This window comes from Acipenser ruthenus, chromosome 6, assembly GCF_902713425.1.
Source record: "Acipenser ruthenus chromosome 6, fAciRut3.2 maternal haplotype, whole genome shotgun sequence".
In the NCBI taxonomy this organism is placed as follows: Eukaryota; Metazoa; Chordata; class Actinopteri; order Acipenseriformes; family Acipenseridae; genus Acipenser; species Acipenser ruthenus.
Genome location: NC_081194.1, coordinates 74,371,612 through 74,393,662, shown reverse-complemented (window position 1 = coordinate 74,393,662; position 22,051 = coordinate 74,371,612). Strand labels below are relative to the sequence as shown.

At 37.7% G+C, this 22,051-nt stretch overlaps 1 protein-coding gene across 7 annotated transcripts in view; it reads left to right on the top strand.

Annotated features, from left to right (window-relative positions):
- Window positions 1-22,051, top strand: part of LOC117411049 (arf-GAP with SH3 domain, ANK repeat and PH domain-containing protein 2) — a 70,981-nt gene that overhangs the window by 12,734 nt on the left and 36,196 nt on the right. For all 7 annotated transcript variants that reach the window (XM_034018092.3, XM_034018091.3, XM_059025801.1 and 4 more), the window contains exon 2: window positions 7,941-8,013. In XM_034018092.3, coding sequence (XP_033873983.3) covers window positions 7,941-8,013 — 73 coding nt within the window. The remainder of the gene's footprint in view (window positions 1-7,940; window positions 8,014-22,051) is intronic.

Sequence of the window (22,051 nt, the reverse complement as noted above, 5' to 3'; positions counted from 1 at the left end):
AGTGCTGAACAGTAACTCAAAGATTCCAATGGAATCTCAGTAAGCAGCTTCATTCGTAGCCCTGTGATACAGTGCTGAACAGTAACTCAAAGATTCCAGTGGAATCTCGGTAAGCAGCTTCATTCGTAGCCCTGTGATACAGTGCTGAACAGTAACTCAAAGATTCCAGTGGAATCTCAGTAAGCAGCTTCATTCGTAGCCCTGTGATACAGTGCTGAACAGTAACTCAAAGATTCCAGTGGAATCTCAGTAAGCAGCTTCATTCGTAGCCCTGTGATACAGTGCTGAACAGTAACTCAAAGATTCCAATGGAATCTCAGTAAGCAGCTTCATTCGTAGCCCTGTGATACAGTGCTGAACAGTAACTCAAAGATTCCAATGGAATCTCAGTAAGCAGCTTCATTCGTAGCCCTGTGATACAGTGCTGAACAGTAACTCAAAGATTCCAATGGAATCTCAGTAAGCAGCTTCATTCGTAGCCCTGTGATACAGTGCTGAACAGTAACTCAAAGATTCCAATGGAATCTCAGTAAGCAGCTTCATTCGTAGCCCTGTGATACAGTGCTGAACAGTAACTCAAAGATTCCAATGGAATCTCAGTAAGCAGCTTCATTCGTAGCCCTGTGATACAGTGCTGAACAGTAACTCAAAGATTCCAATGGAATCTCAGTAAGCAGCTTCATTCGTAGCCCTGTGATACAGTGCTGAACAGTAACTCCCTCTTGCTGGTGTTTTGACTTGCTTGGAAGGCACAGTCTGAAAATTGAATTATTAATAAACAAGAAACCTCAAACCAGATAGTTTGCCTGTGCACTCGGTGTGCTCCAGGAATATCATAGTTACTGTGGGTGTCTGAGACATGTTTTGTCCTGCCACTTGAGGTGAATAATTTAACATTTTCAGTTAGTAGCATTTTGCTATGGATTTTCTTGTTCTGACTTGCCATTTTGAAGTCTATCCTCTTAACCCTATTTGTAGTTTGTATAATGTTATGGACATCAAATAACTACAGATGGAGCATTTTGATATTACATCCAAACAGTTCAGTTGGGTTTTAAATAGTATGGATCCTTATTTGCTGTCTTGGCTTCATAAATGCCTTTTATTTATGGGGGTACCGTAGATAGGCGTATTGGCACCGAAATGGTTTCAAAGCATAGAACAGTGCTTATTCTACAGAAAGATCCCTTGGACCTATAGCATATTAAAACTCGGCAGCTTAGTTTAAAGCAGCCCGATTTTGGTAAGCCATAAAACACTGTTCATAATAGTATTAATAACAGATGCAGTGGCCATTCCTGCTTGATGTTTGATCTTTCTGCCTCAGATAGTAACCCTTAAATACAATAGATGACCACATGACCATTGAGTAAGTGACTTCCAGTTCTTGAAAGTTTTACTTAGCGGCCTGTCTTAGTTGGCCAACGGTTGATTCTAGATAGTCCCAGCTAGTCGTGCTTGAAATGTCTTGACACCTCCCTGATCAGCAGCATGGAAATGTGTTAACTTGGTAGCAAACGTCAAAGAACATTTACATTTCTGCCTATTTTTTGATGGCTCAGAAGTTCAAACACTGCAGCCTCCGTAACTGTATAAGAGCATGTCATTAATGAGATGCCTGTTTAAGGATGACCAATCATGTGGAATTGAAGTGGTGGCCCCAAGGGTGAAAGGCCAGTGAACATTGCAACCCAGCAGGTTTAATCTTTAAGTGGTTATTACTGAAGCTTTCTTGTCTGTTAGCGGTGTCTGTTTTACATGGGGGGATTAGTTGTAGTTCAGTATTGTTAAGTCCATGAAGGATGTAAGAGAACATGAATTATGAAAGTGCACGCAGTAAAACTTCTTTTTTCAGTATTTACTGTGATGCAGTGAAGAGGTTTATTGAAATGGAAGTGAAGTTGGGGGTGGGGGTGAGGGTGAGATAGACAGTCGCGTTGTTTTTCTTGAGGTAATTGACAGCGGTCTTGAGGTGATGGAGGGAGTCTGTGAAACCAAAGCCATTGGCAGCTGATCAAGTCCATCTCAATAAGAAAGCCTTTTTGTTTTCATTGGCCTCCCTGCTTGGGAGCTGTATGTACAGAAGGCTTGACTTGCGCTCCCAATCAGCCCATCCATGGCGATGCATGCTATACCTTAATACATTTCAAATGGTCTTCTTTGAAATATCTGCCTTGGCATAGAATACACAACATGGCAAACCTTTCTGCACTTTAATTTTGGCAGTAATTAATAAACAATTGTATAGTCCTATCTCTATTTGTTTTGTTGGTTCAAACTATTATTGTACATCTACATTACACTAGAGTGCAGTAACTGTTTAAAATGTTTTAAACCACCATGTACAAGCTAAAGAAAGTATGCTGTTGCTGTTTAACTTTTTATATTTGAAATGTCAAATGTTGCAGTCATTCTCACATACAGTATTACAGTACAGTGCTCTATAATATACATACGCATACTGACAATCATGTAAAAAATAAAATGATATTCATAAAAAATTGAGCATGACGTTGAGTTTCTTCTTGTCCTGTTTACACATTTTAAACTTTTACAGCTCAACTTGTAATAGCCGTTAGATGATAGCCTGACTGCTTAGCTGGATGCTTTCCTGATTCAGTCAATAGACTAAACCTGACCTCCCTGTGCCTCGCACTCCCACACAGATGTTGGGCAGAATCCAACTGAATTTCTTTTGAGCTATGTTGGGAAGGGGGGTGGGGATGGTGGTCTAAATTTAGCTGTCTGATTTTGTGTGGCTGCCTGAAACAATGCATTCATACAGCTCAAAAAGATGAATTCAGCTTTAGGGACAGTATGGGCTGCATATGTCTGTAGCTATGCCAAATATTTAACAGTAGATGAGGTAGAAAAGTTTGTGCGCAGAATTTAAAAGGACATTTTTAGTTAAATCTAATTTAACAACAGAACTGTACAACAAGGAAACAATGGGGCAGAACCTTCCAAATGATTGCATTGATTTGTGGGGATGTGACATGATTGAGTTGGTTTGTTGCTTTTTGTGTTCTTGGTTTTATTGTAGAGCGTTTTGAATTGATGTTTTTCTACAATTACATTATTTTATTCTCTTTTTTTATATGGGGAAGTACCTTGGGATCATTTGTGTTGAAAGTTGTATTATTATGATGAATTGGCCACTGCAATACTTCAATATGTGTAAAATCACACCAGTTTCAATTGAAATGCATAATTTGCCTTGCATTGGCAATCCTCTGGTGTTTCTAAGCTCTAAAGGGGCTATTGCATGACTTGCGTTTTGTTGCTATTTTATAGAGATTGATTCATTTTTCTTTTTGTTGGTTTTTATGCCTTGAATGAAAAGGCCTTATCATTCAAAAAACCTACTACAGCAACATTAAAGGTAGCAGCCAAGAGATTTCAAAATGTATCTTCCAAGGCGTGTGTATATCTATAGCAGTGTAAAGCATGCACACTCTGAATTATGTCCTGTTGTTCTAGGCACACATTACACAAATAACTTTAAGCCCTTAACTAACTGAATATCCTTAAGTAATGCGTTTTATTAATGGGAGTACCCATGCATGATTTTCCGGTCCACCAAGTTAAGTGAAGTTACCTAGACCTACATAAAGGTCTGCATTGTTGAAGGTATAAAGTACTGACATTTATTTTACATTTTTCTGTTTTCCTCTATGGCTCAGTTTTAGGAAAACGGTTGCTGTAAATCCCTACAAAGCGTATTCTGTGTGCGCAAAACATGTTGGATCAGGGCTCCTTTGTGTATCCAGAGGGGGCTGCTAGACATGCTGTCATCAAATTGTTCCATAGCGAGAACAATGGGATGGGGTCAGGGCTGATGTTACAGGCAGCCACCCAGAAAACCTTGTGTGGGCAATAGACCAAAAAAATGCTGCGCAATCAGGCAAATCGCTAACCAAACTCCTGCTCGTTCAAAATGGGGGAGGGGGGTATTGTATATTATATATAGAGCTTTTGATTTTCGGTTTTAACCAATCGAACAACCTCGATTACAAAAAAAAGCACCGGAAAAACACTGGGCATGGTTTCTGAATTCACGTTGACTTGACCCCTTTCCCTGTGAAAGTAAAATACTTACCAAAAAAAAACTTTTCCCAGTGCAGTTGGGCAATGCCCTCCTTCCTGACTTGTATCTCACATTGAGATAAAGCCACCCCAACTACTGTGTGGCAGCAAATTTCTATTGGAGGACTTTTCTGAAGATGTGCGTTGGGGTCGCGGTGAGGGGCATACAGCGCCATGTGACACTCGCTAGATGTGTACCTTAGTAATAATGATTGAACCCTCTCAGCTCTCACCAGTGAGGAGGACTGAAGTTCAATGGGACGGCCTTCTCTCCTTGGCCGTATGACCAGTAGGGGGTCACAGAATCACTATGAGGTCACCAATGCCCAAATGCTTTTCTTCCCCAACCAACGGGAGCACAAAAGGCAATGTCAAGATCGGGCACTCGACACAACCAAAATTCAAACAAGCAGGCTTTAAATGTTGCCATTGTTATTTATTGTCATCTAACTGTCGCAGTGATGTGTTATCCAGTATGTAATGTCAGCAACAAATGGTATCACTGAAGGGTTTTAAGTAGAAGTCATACAGTAAGAAGCACTGCAATTTACTCAAGCTTCTTTTTTAGTTTTTGTTTAGGTTGTCTAAAGCCAGTTCTTGCAGTACAGTATTTTTTAATTAACCTTTTTTAATTGACATGGTTAACATTTGGGAAAGGTAAAGAAGGCAGTCGGTTTAGAGTTGGTATATTATTACTTAAGGCTAATGTGCTTGCTGTGCTTTTTGGCTAGGATTGCACTTAGTACGAACACTGCATAGCAATAATGTCCTTGGAAAAAACACTAGAATATAAGATCAATTTGGACTTAAACTCTTAAAGAGATTCCATAGTTCTTAAGGCAGCTGTGTGCTGCAAGTGAAGGCTGTTAGCAGTAATGCATTCAGGAGATTACTACCAAGTCTGTTTGAACAAACCATTTATCGTGTACAATTTGAAACTGAAGCAGAAGATCGATGGGAGCTGGACTGGCTAATGTCAGGGAACAGAAGCAGCAAGGCTGGCACATACAGTATATGATATCTGTCTGTGCCTCCCATGGGTGAACTATTTTTATTGTATGGATCACAAGAAAAATAATTGTAAATGAAAGTTCCCTGCATTTTACTGAACAACATGCTGTATTTATTCAAGAATGCATAAAGGCAACAGACTAGTATCCAGGCTTAGGTGTTTGTAGGATTTGTATTTTAAAACCCGATAAAAAGCGCTTTCTTTTGATCTTTTTTGTTTTGGTTGTTTTACTGGTGAAAACACTTGAAAGGGTTGGTCAGAGATGGAGAATACTGTTGGTATACTATGACATGGAGAATTCCCTTTGTATACTGCGACAGCCCATTACAGCGTATACTCTTGCAGCACGATGAACTTTTTCGGACCATAGTGTGTTTTCAAGCTTTTATCTACAGTACAGTGCATGCTGAATGGGTTTAGAATATCATGTTTTTGTGTTGTTATAATTCAACCCACAGTGTTTGTTTAAGTAATATATAAGTAATGTTTGTTTTATTTGTTTTATGTGTTTAGCACACACGGTTCAACAGAGTACTGATACAGAGGTTTCCATAATTATACTTTTCAAGCGTTAGAGTTGGTTATTTCATGCCAAATTACATACTAAGTGGTCTAAACTGACAGATTTGGATTACATTTGTCTCAAACTTTGGGTGTGGTTATGGGGGTCATTAGTGAATCATGTGTGTTGCTATTTTGGGATATCTTATAAGAGGAAGAATTTAGAAATTTGGTGTCCTAATAATTTTTTGGGGATCCTAAGTCTTTTTTGGTGGATGTTTGGTATTAATAAAACTGTGGAAATACAGTGCAATATCAAAATGTATTTTATTAACAAAGCATTCTTTTAAGTGACTCCTGGGTAAAGCTTCATAAATAGGGTGGCTTATCTACAGTATATAGAATGTGCCTTATTCAATGTGTCAGTCCTGTAAGACATAATGTAATCTAAGAGCAACTCACAGTAATGAAACTTGTTTTCCAGCCTTTTTTTAATTTTTTTTTTTTTTACACGTCTCTACTTGTAATAAGATAATTTGCATCTGAAGCAGCGCAAATTGCTGAATTCATTATAATCTTGAATGCAAGGTAGGAAAATGTCCGTATGTATGCCCTTGCTGATTGGTGCAGTAGTCATTTTCAGGGAGAATGAAAAGGAGCAGATCTGCCTCGCCTGTGACGGAGGTGTTGGTTTGTTGCTATGGTTACACAGGCCTTCAGAGAACGGGTCTTCCCTTTTGAAATCACACTTGCATTAGTTATTTAAACATGCTAAAATATGTGCAGTAGTGCTTTGCTGTTATAAAAAAATGGTGCCTTTTATGTTAAAGAAATGAAACAATTTGAATGTCTTTTAAAATGAACGAGTTTCCAATTTCTCGATCACTCACTAGGTTTCTTTCTTTGAAAGACAACAAATAAATAAGGCTTGCTCATACTGATCATTTCAGCTACCACCAGGGTATAGAGCAGCCATAAAAACATCACTCACAGACAAGCTGAGCTGGTATTGTACTATGAACTTAACAAAGTCCAAGGTGGGGGTGCTTGAGTTCTGAGCGTTTCTTTGTTGTATCTTTTAAAGCTGTCTCTCAAAAGATACAACACATTTTCAAAAGGTTTCACCATGCATATTTTCTGTTGTGTGTTCTCATACTGTAGTACAATACAAATACAAAACAATAATACAACCCTTGTAATGCTTTTGTTAAAATATTTAAGTGAAAGGCAATGTGCTTGAAACATTCAGGTCTTTTTTTGATGCAGTAATAAGCTCTTCAGTTATGACGGGGTCTAGGAATGCCTGTCATGGTATGTTAAGGTCAGGACTCCTGTCAACGGAGTCTGGGTTCTGGTCTCAACCCTGTCACTGAGAAGCTTCTGATAGACCTTGGTGATCCTGCACTCAGCCACAATTTAATAATGTAACGTGCATTTGTCAAATAGCCATATAACAATACACTAAGTTATGATACAATATGTACCACAGTATGCAGGCCATAATACGATGCATATTACAATACTGGCGTGCTACTTTGTGGAATGTGTAATAAGAAAAAATATCCTGAAAGACAAAAGGTAATGGACAGGAAGAACCAGTTTTTGTACCACTGCAGGGATGGAAATAAGACTGCTATTGCATAGCAGGTCAACCAGCTCAGGTGTGTCTTTTTAAACTCGTAGAAAAACCAGGAATGGATCAAACTGCTATGGAATGGGAATCTTATTTCCATCCCTGCAACTATCAAGACGATTAACAACAAGGTACACAATGCACACCTTTTTTGTTGTTGTGTTGTAAAGGCAGTATCTTGATTCATTGATACACAATGATGCTACAATACTATCCATACCCTATTCCAGGGGTCTCTAACCGTGGTCCTGGAGAGCCCCAAATCCTCAGGTTTTATAGGTGTCTTGTCATCAATAGCTAAAGATCTGGAACACCTGTTAATCTGGATGAATTAAGACAATAATTGGTGCAATTAAGTAACAGAGAGCTTGGTTGAAATGAAAACCAGAAGACCCAGTAGCTCTCAGGACCAGGGCTGGAGACCCCTGCCCTATTCTGTCTTGGTCATCTTTTGTTGACTATTGTCATGTTAGATTGCTCTACAACACAGTTTTCCCCAGCATTTCTGTGAGCTGGTCAAGACACAGTGTCACTGTGACAGGCAAATAAACTTCTTGTTGGAATGATTGAACACCCATCTGTATATTCTAAGTTATAAAAGGCTGCTTATCTCACGCATTGCAAAGAAAATCCCAAAGCGTGGGTGTTCTCTATTACTGGAGGCACGTAGCTCTTGCTTTAATGATGTACTCGTTCACTTTCTTCCAGGCGCTAGATGTTGACAGAGGTGTCCTATACAAAATGAAGAAGTCCGTCAAAGCAATTTACACGTCTGGCATGGGTAAGTGGCAGGATCTTTTAGCATTTCTGTGCTTGCACCCTTTGGTCCTGCAGCGTGGATACAGGATCGTACAAGAATTACATGGGATAGACTCATTCAAATAATGGCATCGGTAATGGATTGGGTTTCAAACAGTTAGCAGTCTGCAGCACGCATTAAACAGGATAGGAAGCAATAGGAGTCAGGAGGGAGAGGATTGAATGGCTGAACAACTTGGCGGGTTGCGGCCCTTTCTTACCTGTCACATTCTTGGAATAGCTATCTGTATACCTGTTGCAACAGGCGTGTTCTGCAGTGTGTGCTAAAGCTATGACAATGATTAGTATTGATACTCCTGCCTAGTATTGCTGCTTTTATGATGAGTTGCACAATAGCGTAGAGAGACTGTGGAGTGCCAAAGACAAGTCAAGGGAGTATTCTGGTATCCATCTTGCTCTTACAAGTTTATTTACATCTATAAACAGTATAGCGCAGGGACACCCAAACCTAATTCCATGGGCCAGGCTCTTCCTAAAGGCTTACTTCAGTTGGTCTGAGAAGACACTTTACTCGTACCTGCAGAACCTCTAATCCAAGTTATTGAGTGTATCGGAATATGGGGGTGTATGGATGAACCTGTTACAAATGTAATGCAGTTTTGTATCGACATTGACTTCCCTTTAGATTAAAATGCTAAATGATGTCCTAATTCTATGACCTAAAACAAATCATTATCATTGTTATGTTAATCCAATTAATGCTAATACTTTTAATGTTAGAAAACTGAGTTTGAAACCATCAAAGCAAGAGTAACACAACAGAGTATCATTTTTAAGGGTCATGGATTATTTCATATGACATGATTCAATAAGCACAAAAATATCTGTTCTAAAAAAAGCTAGCAGTATAAAATGATTGTATCAGTGTGTCATTTTGTTGGTTACTCTTTCCACTGAACTCTAGGTTATTTTGAAGGAAGTATTTTGGATTGTATCAGAATTAGTTTTCTTCAGAAATGGCAGTATCTGCCATGAAAGAGTTTCTTATTTTTAGGAACAGTGTTACTTTTGTTCTCTGGGCAGCTGCTTTGTGGCTGTAGTGTCCAGTGACAGCTGGGCATGAAGTGAGCTGCTGGTTTAAAGTTGTGTGCTGTCCTGCTGGGGTAGGAGGGGTAATAGCTTTGGTGTCGGAAGGCAGCTTTTGCTAAATGATCCTGCAGTGCTATAGTAACATGATCCAAAAAGTTCACCAACTTCTTGCTTGTTTCCCCAAATAGCCTCCCTCCTTTTTTATATTGCAGGGCACAACTGTGACGGCTATAATGTTTATTCACAATAATGACTCCAAATAAGTGAAAATCTTCTGGTAGTTGAATTTTCTTTTGATTGGCAGCTGTTTTGAGTTTAGACTTTTTTTGAATACACTGGGTAGGGTTCTTCTGAATTTACATTAGATACAAAATACTCCAACTGTAAAGTCTGAAAGCTGGTGACCTCCACGCCCCTCTTATTTATCTGTTACAGTAGTTTACCAAAAGGACAGTGGGGGAGGGGGGGGGGGGGTCGCGAACATGATAATACCACATGGCTTTTTCCATGCATTATTTCTGTCTTTCTTGTTTTTAATAATAACGTTTATCCCAGGTACACGGCCACACCTCTATTGCGTTTTTCCAGCTTGCTCCTGTTTCCATGGCTGCTGCTGCTGCTATGCAGCGATTTTGCTTCTTTGTCTGCAGATTTTCTGTTTCACAAACTTGATTCACAGATTTTAAGCATTGCAACGACATACATCGCTGGTGACATCACATATCCTGTTGTCATGAAATTTTATTTGGCAAGCAAAATTATCATTTAGAGAGATCTCAAATTAATGTATAGCTAGTAGATGCCAGTTATTAGCAACCCTGATTGACAACTTTTGGGTATTAACAACATTTTCACAGGAACCAATCCTATCCCATAGACTTTAATGTTAAGGGCAGCAGTGTGGAGTAGTGGTTAGGGCTGTGGACCCTTGACCGGAGGGTTGTGGGTTCAAAAAACCTTCAGTAAAAACCCAACTGTATAAATGGGTAATTGTATGTAAAAATAATATGATATCTTGTAACAATTGTAAGTAGCCCTGGATAAGGGCGTCGGCTAATAAATAAATAAATAATTAATGTATTTCGGATATTAGCAACTGTATGCAGCTTAATGCCAACTTTTTTTTTTACAATTTCTATGGCTATGGCACACACACGAATGCATCGCAGCATCTATTTATGTATCAATTTTCATAACGCAGCTCTACCTCTATGGATTCCAGCTATCTTTTAAATTGAGCTTTAAATGATTTTTAATTTAAAATGTATTTTCAGATATCTTTAAATCATTTTAAGATATCTGAAAATGTTTGGAGATCTTTTTAAGTCCTTTTCAGTTATTTCAAGATACCGTGAATCCATAAATATTTGCAATCCTTTTATTGTATCATTTTTCCACTAACAATACATACTTCGTATATTGCAACAGGTCGCCATGTTTCTGGAGCAAAGTTTTTATGGGTGTGATTCACCAAATATTTATGGCTTTACAGTATCTCTAAATGGCAATTTGACGTACCATGCTAGCAAAACATTTAAAGATATCTGTAAATCAATTTTGAGATAACTTTGTTTCATTTTTAGATATCTCAAAATGAAATTAAGATATCTTCAAAAGGGTTTATTTACAGTTATCTTGTTCATTTAAATATACATGTATCTGCAAATGATTTACAGATATCTCTAAATATTTCAAGATATCTTAAAATGCAATTTGAGATATCTCTAAATGATCATTTGGCAAGTCAAGTGAAGGCTGTATTGTGAGAACCGCTCCCCTGAATTTGATGACAATTTTCACTGATATTTGTTACCGAAATGTATACTTGTAGTGAACATTAGAGTAGTTTATTGGCCTAGAGGTGGTAGTGACTAATATTTTGTGGCGTGTGTATTCACATTTTTGCGCATAGCTCAGGGTTGAGAACTCAGTTTCTTCAGCCATTTGGTATACCAACCGTCTGGTTCACATATATATGATAGGTCACTATTGATTATGTTCAAATCCAAATTCTCCCTCAATGAGTCATGACATTAAAACTGAATGGAAAAGTTTAACACATCTTTGGTAATGCAGTGTGAGTTCATTGAGCAATGTATTTATTTATTCATGGATTGGTTTTAAGCTGCACCGCTTCTGTCATAAAATCACTGTTAACGTGAATGTAATTCTTTGCTTGAGAGAGTGCTGCCTCAGTAGAAGTGGAGATTGAAACTAAAGCTCATCTCCTGTAGATTTTGATTGCATGGAACAGATAGAGACAGGTGCTGTATGAAGGTGATGTGAAAGCATTTAAGGTGGTACTGACATCTCTAATAGTCCGTTAGGCAGTAGGATTCATGTAATTAATTGAAGTAGTTCATTCAAAGATAAAACATTTTAGATAAAAAATATTATCCCTTGTCATGTTTAGATAAATGGTAGTACAGAATTAGTGCAAATCGGAGCCATTAATTAATTTCCATGAATTGATCTGATGAACATAAAATAAAAATGTGTAGTATAATATAATTTCCTGTTCAGTGCACCACATGTCATTTCAGTCTCTGGTAGAGACATTTGTTAATTGCTCCTCTGGAGTTGGTTAATGAGGTGCTGCACTGTGAAGTGCTCATAAACTAGGGCCCTGTGAAATTCACGGGACAATTAGAACGACATGACTAACCTGCAATTGAGTCCTAAACCTCAAGATGACCATGTAGCCACTCCAGCTAAACTGATCCGAAGAATAATAAAGTAATCAACCCATTCATTAGAAAACACCCCCTAATTACGAGGGACAATTATTGCCATTCTAGAAATTGATGCGTTTTAAAGAAAAAGCTTACCTGGAGACTTGCTGTTTTAGAACAAATAGATGCACCAACAAACTCCAAAAGCATTTTTTTTGTTTTTGAGAGATTGCATGCAGCAATGTACACCTGGTGTGCTGCACACTTATGGCTATAACTTATTTTGAAAGCCGTAATGTTAGAATTCATCAAACGTATAATAAAGTTGAATTAATAAATGTATATTGAGCACTGGCATAAGAGTTGCACAGCACAGGTGGCAGAATAAACAAACAGTGTTAAAACTTTTCCATGAAGTTTATGAAAAATTGACGAGTTACTACAACCTTGATCAATGCAGAATAAAACCACATTTAACCAGCTCACAAGTTTCTGAAGGCAGAAAGGATTTTAAACCCACAACACAGAGAAGGGGTTGTAGCATTCTGTGGCCTGTGGTCCACTCAGTGCTGTGACGTCACAGTGGTCCGGACCACTCCATGGGACTACTCGGACCACTGGGACCACTCGGCGCTTTGATATCACAGTGTTCCAGACCACTGGGACCACTCCATCAAAGTGGTCCGGACCACTGGCTGCCGCTGTTATATTATGATTTCACAGTTGTATTATTCATTTTCTTTATGGCTAATTTATTGTTTCATTTTCTCATACTTTACACCAATATAATTAATACAAGTGTTTATATCTAATAATAATGGGCTCAGGGCACAGTGGTCCCCACTCGGGGCGATTTTAATAGTGTGTTTGGAGGACTGATTTTTGAGTTGTACTGTCAGAAATGTTCTTTTTTTCTATTGGGTAAATATTTCCTTTTTTTAAAAACCTAACATGCTGTTTATAAAAGGGTTGTATTTCCATCACAAAATCTAAAAATAATAATAATGTTTAATATAGAAGAGTAATAATAATAATGCTGTACTGAATTTCCTGTAGAGTTTTATAGAGCTATAGTTGTCAAAGATATTTTATTTGGGTGATTGTGGCTGTGTATGAATAGTTCCTGTATAATTATATATTGCTGATAATTGCATAGATGCATGTCTTCATGCTTTTAGTATTTTTTTACTTTGAAAGTAAAAAGTCTGGACTATCTGAAAGAGCAGACCAAGCCTTGGTATTCTATATAACTTGTTTTAAATCAATATACAAACCACTCACACTTATGAACATTTGTACAAAAGTAATTTCCATAAAATCTGTGATTTTAAAAAAAACAACAAAACAAAATGTTAAGAATTACTGGAAAATGTAAGAGAATGTAAAATGAATGGTCAATAATGTGGTTGCACAGTTGTGCTGTCCTGCAGGGATTAGAGTCCCACCCATATAAAACAAACTAAATGTATTTAATTTCCTTTAAATGCTTACTATTCTGTCTTTTTTAACTTTCTTATGCATTGTCCAATTATGTGACAGTATATGTTAATTGTAGCATGTCACTTATAATGTACTGTGAGATCTCTGTCCTCTCCCAATAAAGACAACACAGCTGAACACAATTTAAGGCCACATGTTAGTAGATGAAATAAAATGTAATTAACATAAACCTACTTTAAGATCTTTCGTATTGGACCTGCAGATGCTAATGCCACTAATATATAAACACTTGCAGTACTTCTATTAATGTAAAGCTATATAGTGAAAAGTGTTTAATTTAAATGAAGGGAAGTAATGTTAAAACTTTACAATGCATAAGTAAGACCTCATCTAGAATATTGTGTTCCGTTCTGGTCACCTCGCTAAAAAAAGGATATTGCTGCTCTAGAAAGAGTGCAAAGAAAAGCAACCAGAATTGTTCCTGCATTAAAAGGCATGTCATATGCAGACAGGCTAAAATAATTGAATCTATTCAGTCTTGAACAAAGAAGACCATGCTGCGATCTGATTCAAGCATTCAAAATTCTAAAAGGTATTGACAATGTCGACCTAAGGGACTTTTTCGACCTGAAAAAAGAAACAAGGACCAGCGGTCAGAAATGGAGATTAGATAAGGTGGCATTCAGAACAGAAAATAGGAGGCATTTTTTTACAGAGAATTGTGGGAGTCTGGAACCAACTCCCCAGTAATGTTGTTGAAGCTGAGTCCCTGGGATCCTTCAAGAAGCTGCTTGATTGGATTCTGGGATCAATAAGCTACTAACAAACAAACGAGCAAGATGGGCCGAATGGCCTCCTCTTGTTTTGTAACCTTTCTTCTGTTAAGTATGAGAAAATTAATCAATAGTGAGCCAAAAGGAAAATGAATAATAAGTAAAACTCACCGTAAATCCAGGGAATTTCCAGGTGTAAACAATCACTTGGTCTATCCAATCAGACGCACCGTTGCACGTGATTATTTCCTTTTATCTTTCTTTTAACTGACAGGATGGCTGCTCTGTAGCACCTGCTCCAGTAAAAAAAACCCAACTGTATAAATGGGTAATTGTATGTAAAAATAATGTGATATCTTGTAACAATTGTAAGTCGACCTTGATAAGGACGTCTGCTAAGAAATAAATAATAATAATAACAGGAAATAATTAGTTTACACGAGGATTCTTTCTTCTCACTAATGATTGTCTTTTTTTTTTTTAACACATCATTTCTCTCACGCTGCAGGTAAAAACAAACAAACAACATTTAAGTGTATGTCAAAAAAAAAAAAGTGAAAGAAAACAATAAAAAAAATCAAACCCAAACATTGAACGTGGTTAATATGACTAATACAATTTAAAAAAAGAAAAATAGCCTGTCTGATGTGTGATGGATTATCACCCTGTGTGACATGTGGTCCCAGTGGTCCGGACGTCCCATGAAACTCTACAGGAAATTCGGCAGAGTATTATTATTATTATTATTATTATTATTATTATTATTATTATTATTATTATTATTATTATTATTATTATTTAAGGCTATCATAATACAGTGCTACCCCGTTACAATGCCACCCGTTCTAATGCATAATTGGTTATATCACGGTAAGGTTGTGACTCCCATTTCTGACCCATTTCCCCCATAATGCAATTCGACTTGCAAATGTTGGGTTTTATTGTTGTTTTACATTACCGTATTTAAACCCATTTAAGCTGAAATTGGGACATGTAGTACTTATAAAGCTCCCGTGCTTGCACTATATTTTTTTCTAAAACTAAAAACAAACCGTTAATGTTACAAAACAAGTATGAAACAATTCAAGTGTGTATAAACGTCCTTGGATTCTACATATTACATATACAATTAAATTAGTGGTGTAAACTTCAAACTGTTGGAATAGCAGTTTCTATTGCAACGACCCTGGATTTATACTGTTGCACGATTGCCTCAGCAAAGACTGATTGACGTGCGGGAAGGCAGGAACATGAAAGCCCACATGAATGCGCACAGCTGTGTGATTTGCAAGACTGTTTGTTGTTTTTTGTGTGGCCCAGGCTGATAGGGGCCAGGAATAATCGTCCCAATAAACTGTGGATTTGAGTGCCTGCAAATTGTGTGAGTCTCCTTCCTTCATTTTCCACGGTACACTACAATATTAATTTGGCCATTTAATAATTTAGGGAACAAAAATGTTCTAAGGCAAAACACAACGCAGTCTCCGGTTATGGACCCCAACAACTACGTATAACGGTGGGGACCACTGTGCAGTATAACTGCTGGAGTGGTCCAGAGCCCATTATAATTAAACATAAGCACTTGCATTAATTCTATTACTGTACATTAAGTATGAGACAATGCAACAATTAGCCAAAGGGAAAATTAATAACTGAAATCAGAATATAACTGTGGCAGTGAGTGGTTCGGACCAAATTTCTCCTGCGTATGCTTGGGTAAGGACTCAGTATAGTATTGGTGTTTACGTACTTAGGTTTTTTTGGTTTTGTTTTGTTTTCTAATAATAATAATAATAATAATAATAATTTATTATAGTAAGCGGAATTATATAGTATATTTTTCTTTCATTTTTCTTCTTTCTAGCATTGGCTAGTTTTTCTCCCTCTGGCTGTCGGTGTTTGTTGTACACATGCCTTCTGTTTGTTGTACATGAGCCTTCTGTGTGTTCACTGTGTGGTTCTCCTCTTTCACCATCTTGTGGTAGAGAGTTTTGTCTAATGTGTGTTGACATGTCGACACACCGACACAAAAGGAAAAAAAGCCTATACAGAGAAATAAAAGGAATTTGTTCTTTGGTGCAACTCAATCTTTGCACCACACAGATATAAATCTACCAAAAATGTATCTTGCCTGGGCCACCTCTTCCACAAGGGTCTTGCGCTATCCTCCCTCAAGGTGCACATCGCTGCAATATCTAGTATTTTACTGGAGTGGGAGGATCACTTGGTAGGTTCTCACCCTGCAGTGTCCAGATTTCTTAGGGGGGTTGACCACCTAAGGCCCCCAAAGAAACATATCTTTCCACAATGGAGCCTCAGTCTTGTACCAGATAAACTCATGGGACCACCATTTGAACCTACAGCAACATGCAACCAAAAATTCCTGGCATGGAAAACCGCATTCCTGGTGGCAGTAACATCAGCGAGAAGGATAAGTGAGCTGCAAGCACTGGGCATTGATGCACCCTATTTCCAGCTTTTCAGGGACAGGATTGTCTGCAGGCCTAATCCTCAATTTCTACCAAAGGTTGTAGCACAGTTCTGTCTGGATGAGATCATAACTTTTTTTTTCCCTAAAACCGCATTAAGCAGAGACCAGGCAACACTTAATTGATGTCCAAAGAGCACTGAATTTCTAAGGTCATAGGACTATCAAAAAAAGAGCATCACGACAGCCTTTTGTGGCTTTTAACTTGCAAGCTCAGGGCAAACCTGTCTCCTAAACAGACAATCTCTAGGTGGATTACATCTTGCATCAAGTTTTGTTATAACCTGGACAGGAAACCGGCTCTAGAACCTGTAAAAGGCCACACCGCAAGAGGGGTGGCTACTACATGGGCACAATTTAAAATCCGTCCCAATTCAAGACATTTCAATAAATGGTTATAATATCTATAGTGTTCAGGGATCGGTGCCAGAAATGGGAAATCCATTTAAAAAAACATCTTCTGTTTACGAAATATATGTTTGTACCTGGTGAGATCCAGATAGCAAGAAAATGTAATTAATTTTTCACAAAAGGATTTGCGTGAAAGTGTACTGGTAAATTGAAATCTATAAATAATGTATTTACACTTATGAGTTCACAGGGATGTAAGGGTTAAATAAATGTCAGTAGCTATCTACAGCGTTGTGTTTATTAATCTGCCAATACGTACTTTGTAGTAATGGGATGAGCAATTCAAATGGTTAAAGTAATGTGATGGGATGATTGTTTAATGGTTGCTAGTGATGCAATTGGCAACCTAATGTCTTATTCGACTATCATATAGGCATTTATCAACGATAATCGATGCGCCGACGTTTTATTTTTCAAAATAAAGAACAGGCACTAGTTTGTTTGTTTTTTGTTGAAGATCCAATAACTAAAAGGTACAACTTGCATTCAAATGAGAACACTTCCGATTTTATAAAAAAAGAAATACAAAGTACTTTTTAACAACTGAAAATAATATGCATGCACACCTGCTTCAGATGTCCCTTTTAACATTGTAATAATAATAATAAAAAAATACTATATTTTAACAGAAGTCATTTCTATCTGAACTATGGGTGTTCATTACTGTTAACATTTTAATCCCACAAATCCTGACTAATTTAACTACCGTACTAAATTCAGCTGCTTCTTTTTATATAATATTGCCATATAATCCAAACACAACATACTTTGAAATAAAAATAATCAGTAGATTTAATATTGGCGTTCTTTTGAAATGATTACGCATAGCGTAAAAGTATATGCTGTGTTCCTGTCACTTTTTAGTGCAAAAAAATGCACAGACTCAACTAATTTTACACAGAATATGTCCAACGCGAATGTAGAGGCCTAAAGTGTGTATCTTAGCAACGTGCTGACGTTTATCTACCGTAATAGAACTAAAAGAAGCGCACTCAAAGTTTTTAGTGCAAACCAGCAACAGGAGACTTCAAACTGGGTTCTAATTTGATGCATTGATTCACCAATATGTAATCGAAGCTCTGAAAATTTAAGGACAGATGAATAATAATCGATGTATCGATTTCTTTTTTTTTTTTTTTTTTGGTACCACTAATGATTGCTCATTACGTGGCTTACTGTGGAGGCTATATCGACATCTTGTGGCTGTAGGACTAAATTACAGGTTAAAAGACAAGTTGTGTAAAACACAAGGCCATATTTATAACCCATGAGTTTTCTGTTCGGAGACTCCCCCACACCCCCCCCCCCCCCCCATTGCAGCCTGTGCTGTCTGCCCTGAGGCAGCTCATATGCTTTCCATTATGAGAGTGTTCATTGAAAAGATCACTGCTAGGTGTATTTTTCATGACGGTGGTCTATGCTGGGCTCTGTTGATGTAAAGGCTGATTAGAAAGTAAGTTTACCACATCAGTGATATGTTGCATTGATGTTGTAAATAAACTTTCTAATCACCCTGTATTTGTAGTTTATACCAACACTTTTAATAAGTGTTTTTTGTTAAATAAAAGAAGGCGCTGGGTATTCCCAGCAATAATATTGAATGACAATGTTTTCGACTAGAAGTCTTCTCCAGGAAGACATTGAAAAAGATTTCTAGTCGAAACATTTTGTCATTGAATTTGAGTTTCTGTTAGTATTTCTTAATTCAGGACTATTGCGTGTTTAACAGTTGTGGATGATACTCCCAGCAATCCTTACTACTCCCAATCCTTATGTTACACTTACATGTTTTGAGAACTGTTCACCCAACCATGGTGAAACTTGGCATACTACTGTGGCAGGGCATGAATTTAAGTTCATGACGGGCAAGGCAATATTGCCTTTGGTGGGCATGAAACTCCAGGGGCACCAAGGCAGTTCTAGGGGGCAAAGAGGCAAAACTAAAATCCAACCCAAGGGCACCAAGGCAATTTCATACTCATTCATAAAACAACTAAGAAGAAATACAACAAGCCTATAGTGTTCATTATCTAAGCGGGGATTGCTGCATGATCTGAAAATAAAAAGTAAAAAGGGCTATATGGAAGTGATTCATTTTTGTCAAAAAAATTAAATGATAAAGGGTGGATAAGGGTGTCTGCTAAGCAATTCATAATATTTATTATAATAATTATTATTAATAATAACACATTATTATTATTATTATTATTATTATTATTATTATTATTATTATTATTATTATTATTAATAGTAGACTGTTATTAACTGTAGAACTCCTCTGTTTTTCCCTCTGGACACTTATCACTCTTCCTTAAATGCGCTTTACTTGCTCTTATCTGCTCAGTATTTTAGTGCATTTAATCCTGTACTTTTAGAGTACTGTAATCTGTCAAGTGTCATTTAATCTGTAGTATTTTGTATTTAATTATATTCTGATGTAACTATCACTGACACTGTTATCTGCTCCGTTATTGAATCGTATTTTGTCATATACTTGTACTTGCTTGAACCAAAGTTACTAGTGTTCTTTCCAACTTGTTTCATAACGCAGGAGCTAGTAGCATGTCCTAGCTACTAGCTCCTTGTGTAAGAATTTGAACACAATTAATTATTATTTACTTATTGTGTTCATATTTAGCGTGGGTGTTTCAGAAGACTAACCCAGCAACAGTCATTGAAGTATCCATATAAATTAGCAATTTATATACGCTGAAGACCCAAAAGGAGTTATAATGCATGTTTCACTTTGAAAGTATTGCAATTTTAAGCATAGAATCAGATCTCCTTATACCACATATGATCATAGAATATATTTGTGTAATGTGATATACGATAGGTGATTTTTACTAAGCTGTAAATTTTATATATATATATATATATATATATATATATATATATATATATATATATATATATAGTCACAAATCCATATACAGATTGCTTTACTTCATTTAGTATAATGTGGTCCTGTGGAACATTCTGATTTATATACACTGGTAATTTGCTTTATTCATTAAAATTAAAACAGCATTATTAAGTCACTACTTAAACATTTGAGAGGGGGCTGGGAGGGGGTGAGATTTGTCGGTGAAATAGCAGTTATTATTATTATTTGATGTTAGTATTGGGGAAAAAATTATTGTACACCCATTTCCTAGTTGAACATCACATCCATTCTGGAACACTTAGCTGCTGCTTTAGCCAGCTCTTCTTCCTTCTTTCTTTTAATTTGCTGCTGGTTTGGCATTGCTCATGGTCGGGAAAAACCACACAACTGCAGTGACCCTGCCAGACAACAACTCTGTGACTGAAATCCCTGGAATTTAAGTGCGGTCAAATTCAGCTTGGTCTTACAACTAATCGCACCCCTCCCTCTGTTAGCCCTTTATTAACCAATGATACGTCATTCTCATGGCTTAGTGCTGGGAGGTGTATAGTAAAAAGAATGGCAGCAATAATACATCATAATAATGAGTCATTTTCTCGCATGACGAGATTAGCCGAGACAGAATTGAATTGTGACAGAACGGGCCAGCTGACGTTGAGTAAGTTTGTGACTGGGTTGTAGATCAGATGTGTTGGTGACGGCGGGCACGGAGGCAACTTTTGCTGCAAGTTTTTTAAATTTGGAGGGGCATTGCGGCACAACGGGTTGGGGCAGCACGGCAATTGCCGTTGGTTATTTCGCGCCCTGCTGTGGGTGTACGATCTACAGCAGCTCACGGGCACAGACAGTGCTTATTCTTGAGCTCTGGGCACTCATTGCTTGGATTAAGGCTGGCTTTTCAGAACAGCAGGAATTTGATTAAACTCTGCCTGGAAGACAGTCAATCAAAAGAGACAAGAGCAGCTGTGCATATTAACTTAATGTAAATTGTCTTTAATTATACAGTGTATGTGTGTGTGTGTGTGTTTGTGTGTGTGTGTGTGTGTGTATATATATATATATATATATATATATATATATATGTGTGTGTGTGTGTGTGTAATGTATATACAGTACATATGTTATCAGATCTTCAACCGAAACCTAATATTAGATAAAAGCGACCTTGAGTGAACAAATAACACAAACATTTGATACATATTTCATTGATTTATTAAAGAAAATTATGCAACACCCAATGTCCCCATGTGAAAAAGTAATCGCTCCCTTAGACTCAATAACTGGTTACGCCACCTTTAGCAGCAGTAACTGCAACCAAGCGCTTCCTGTGGTTATTGATTAGTCTCTCACAGCGCCATGGAGGAATTTTGGCCCACTCCTCCATGCAGAACTGCTTCAACTCAGTGACATTTGTGGGTTTTCGAGGATGAACTGCTTGTTTCAGGTCCTGCCACAACATCTCAATGGGGTTTAGGTCTGGACTTTGACTAGGCCATTCCAAAACTTTAAATTTCTTGTTCTTCAACCATTCTGATGTAGACTTGCTTGTGTGTTTCGAATCATTGACTTGCTGCATGACCCAACTGCGCTTCAGCTTCAGCTCACGGACAGATGGTCTGACATTCTCCTGTAGATTTCTCTGATACAGAGCAGAATTCATGGTTCCTTCAATGATGGCAAGGCATCCAGGTCCTGATGCAGCAAAGCATCCCCAAACCATGACACTACCACCACCATGCTTGACCGTTGGTATGAGGTTCTTACTGTGGAATGCAGTGTTTGGTTTTCGCCAGAGATAACGGGGCCCATGTCGGCCAAAAAGTTCCACTTTTGACTCATCTGTCCATAGAACATTGTTCCAGAACTCTTGAGGATCATCCAAGTGCGTTTTGGCAAACTTGAGATGAGCATTCATGTTCTTCCTAGTGAGCAATGGTTTCCGCCTTGCTACTCTGCTATGAATCCCATTTTTGCCCAGTTTTGCAGCCTCTCACCATTGGTCACCCTTGAAAATCAGGATCAGGATTCTCACTTGCTATGCAATCTAAGCTCCATTAATCCTTTCCTTGAAAGTGGGCTACTACTCCATCGGGATGCAACTTCCTACATGCTTTTTGCAATCAGAGTTCTGCCGACCCTTTATTGGGGGGGGGGGATTCCTTCCCCCACCTCCTCGTGTTGGGGTGTGATGCTTTCCACCTGCAGTTTGTTGAATCAGGATCTTTAATATCATGTGCAATATTTCTATTTTGTCTGTCAATCATAGCTTTAGTGACTTTAGTGACCACAGCACTGTTTGA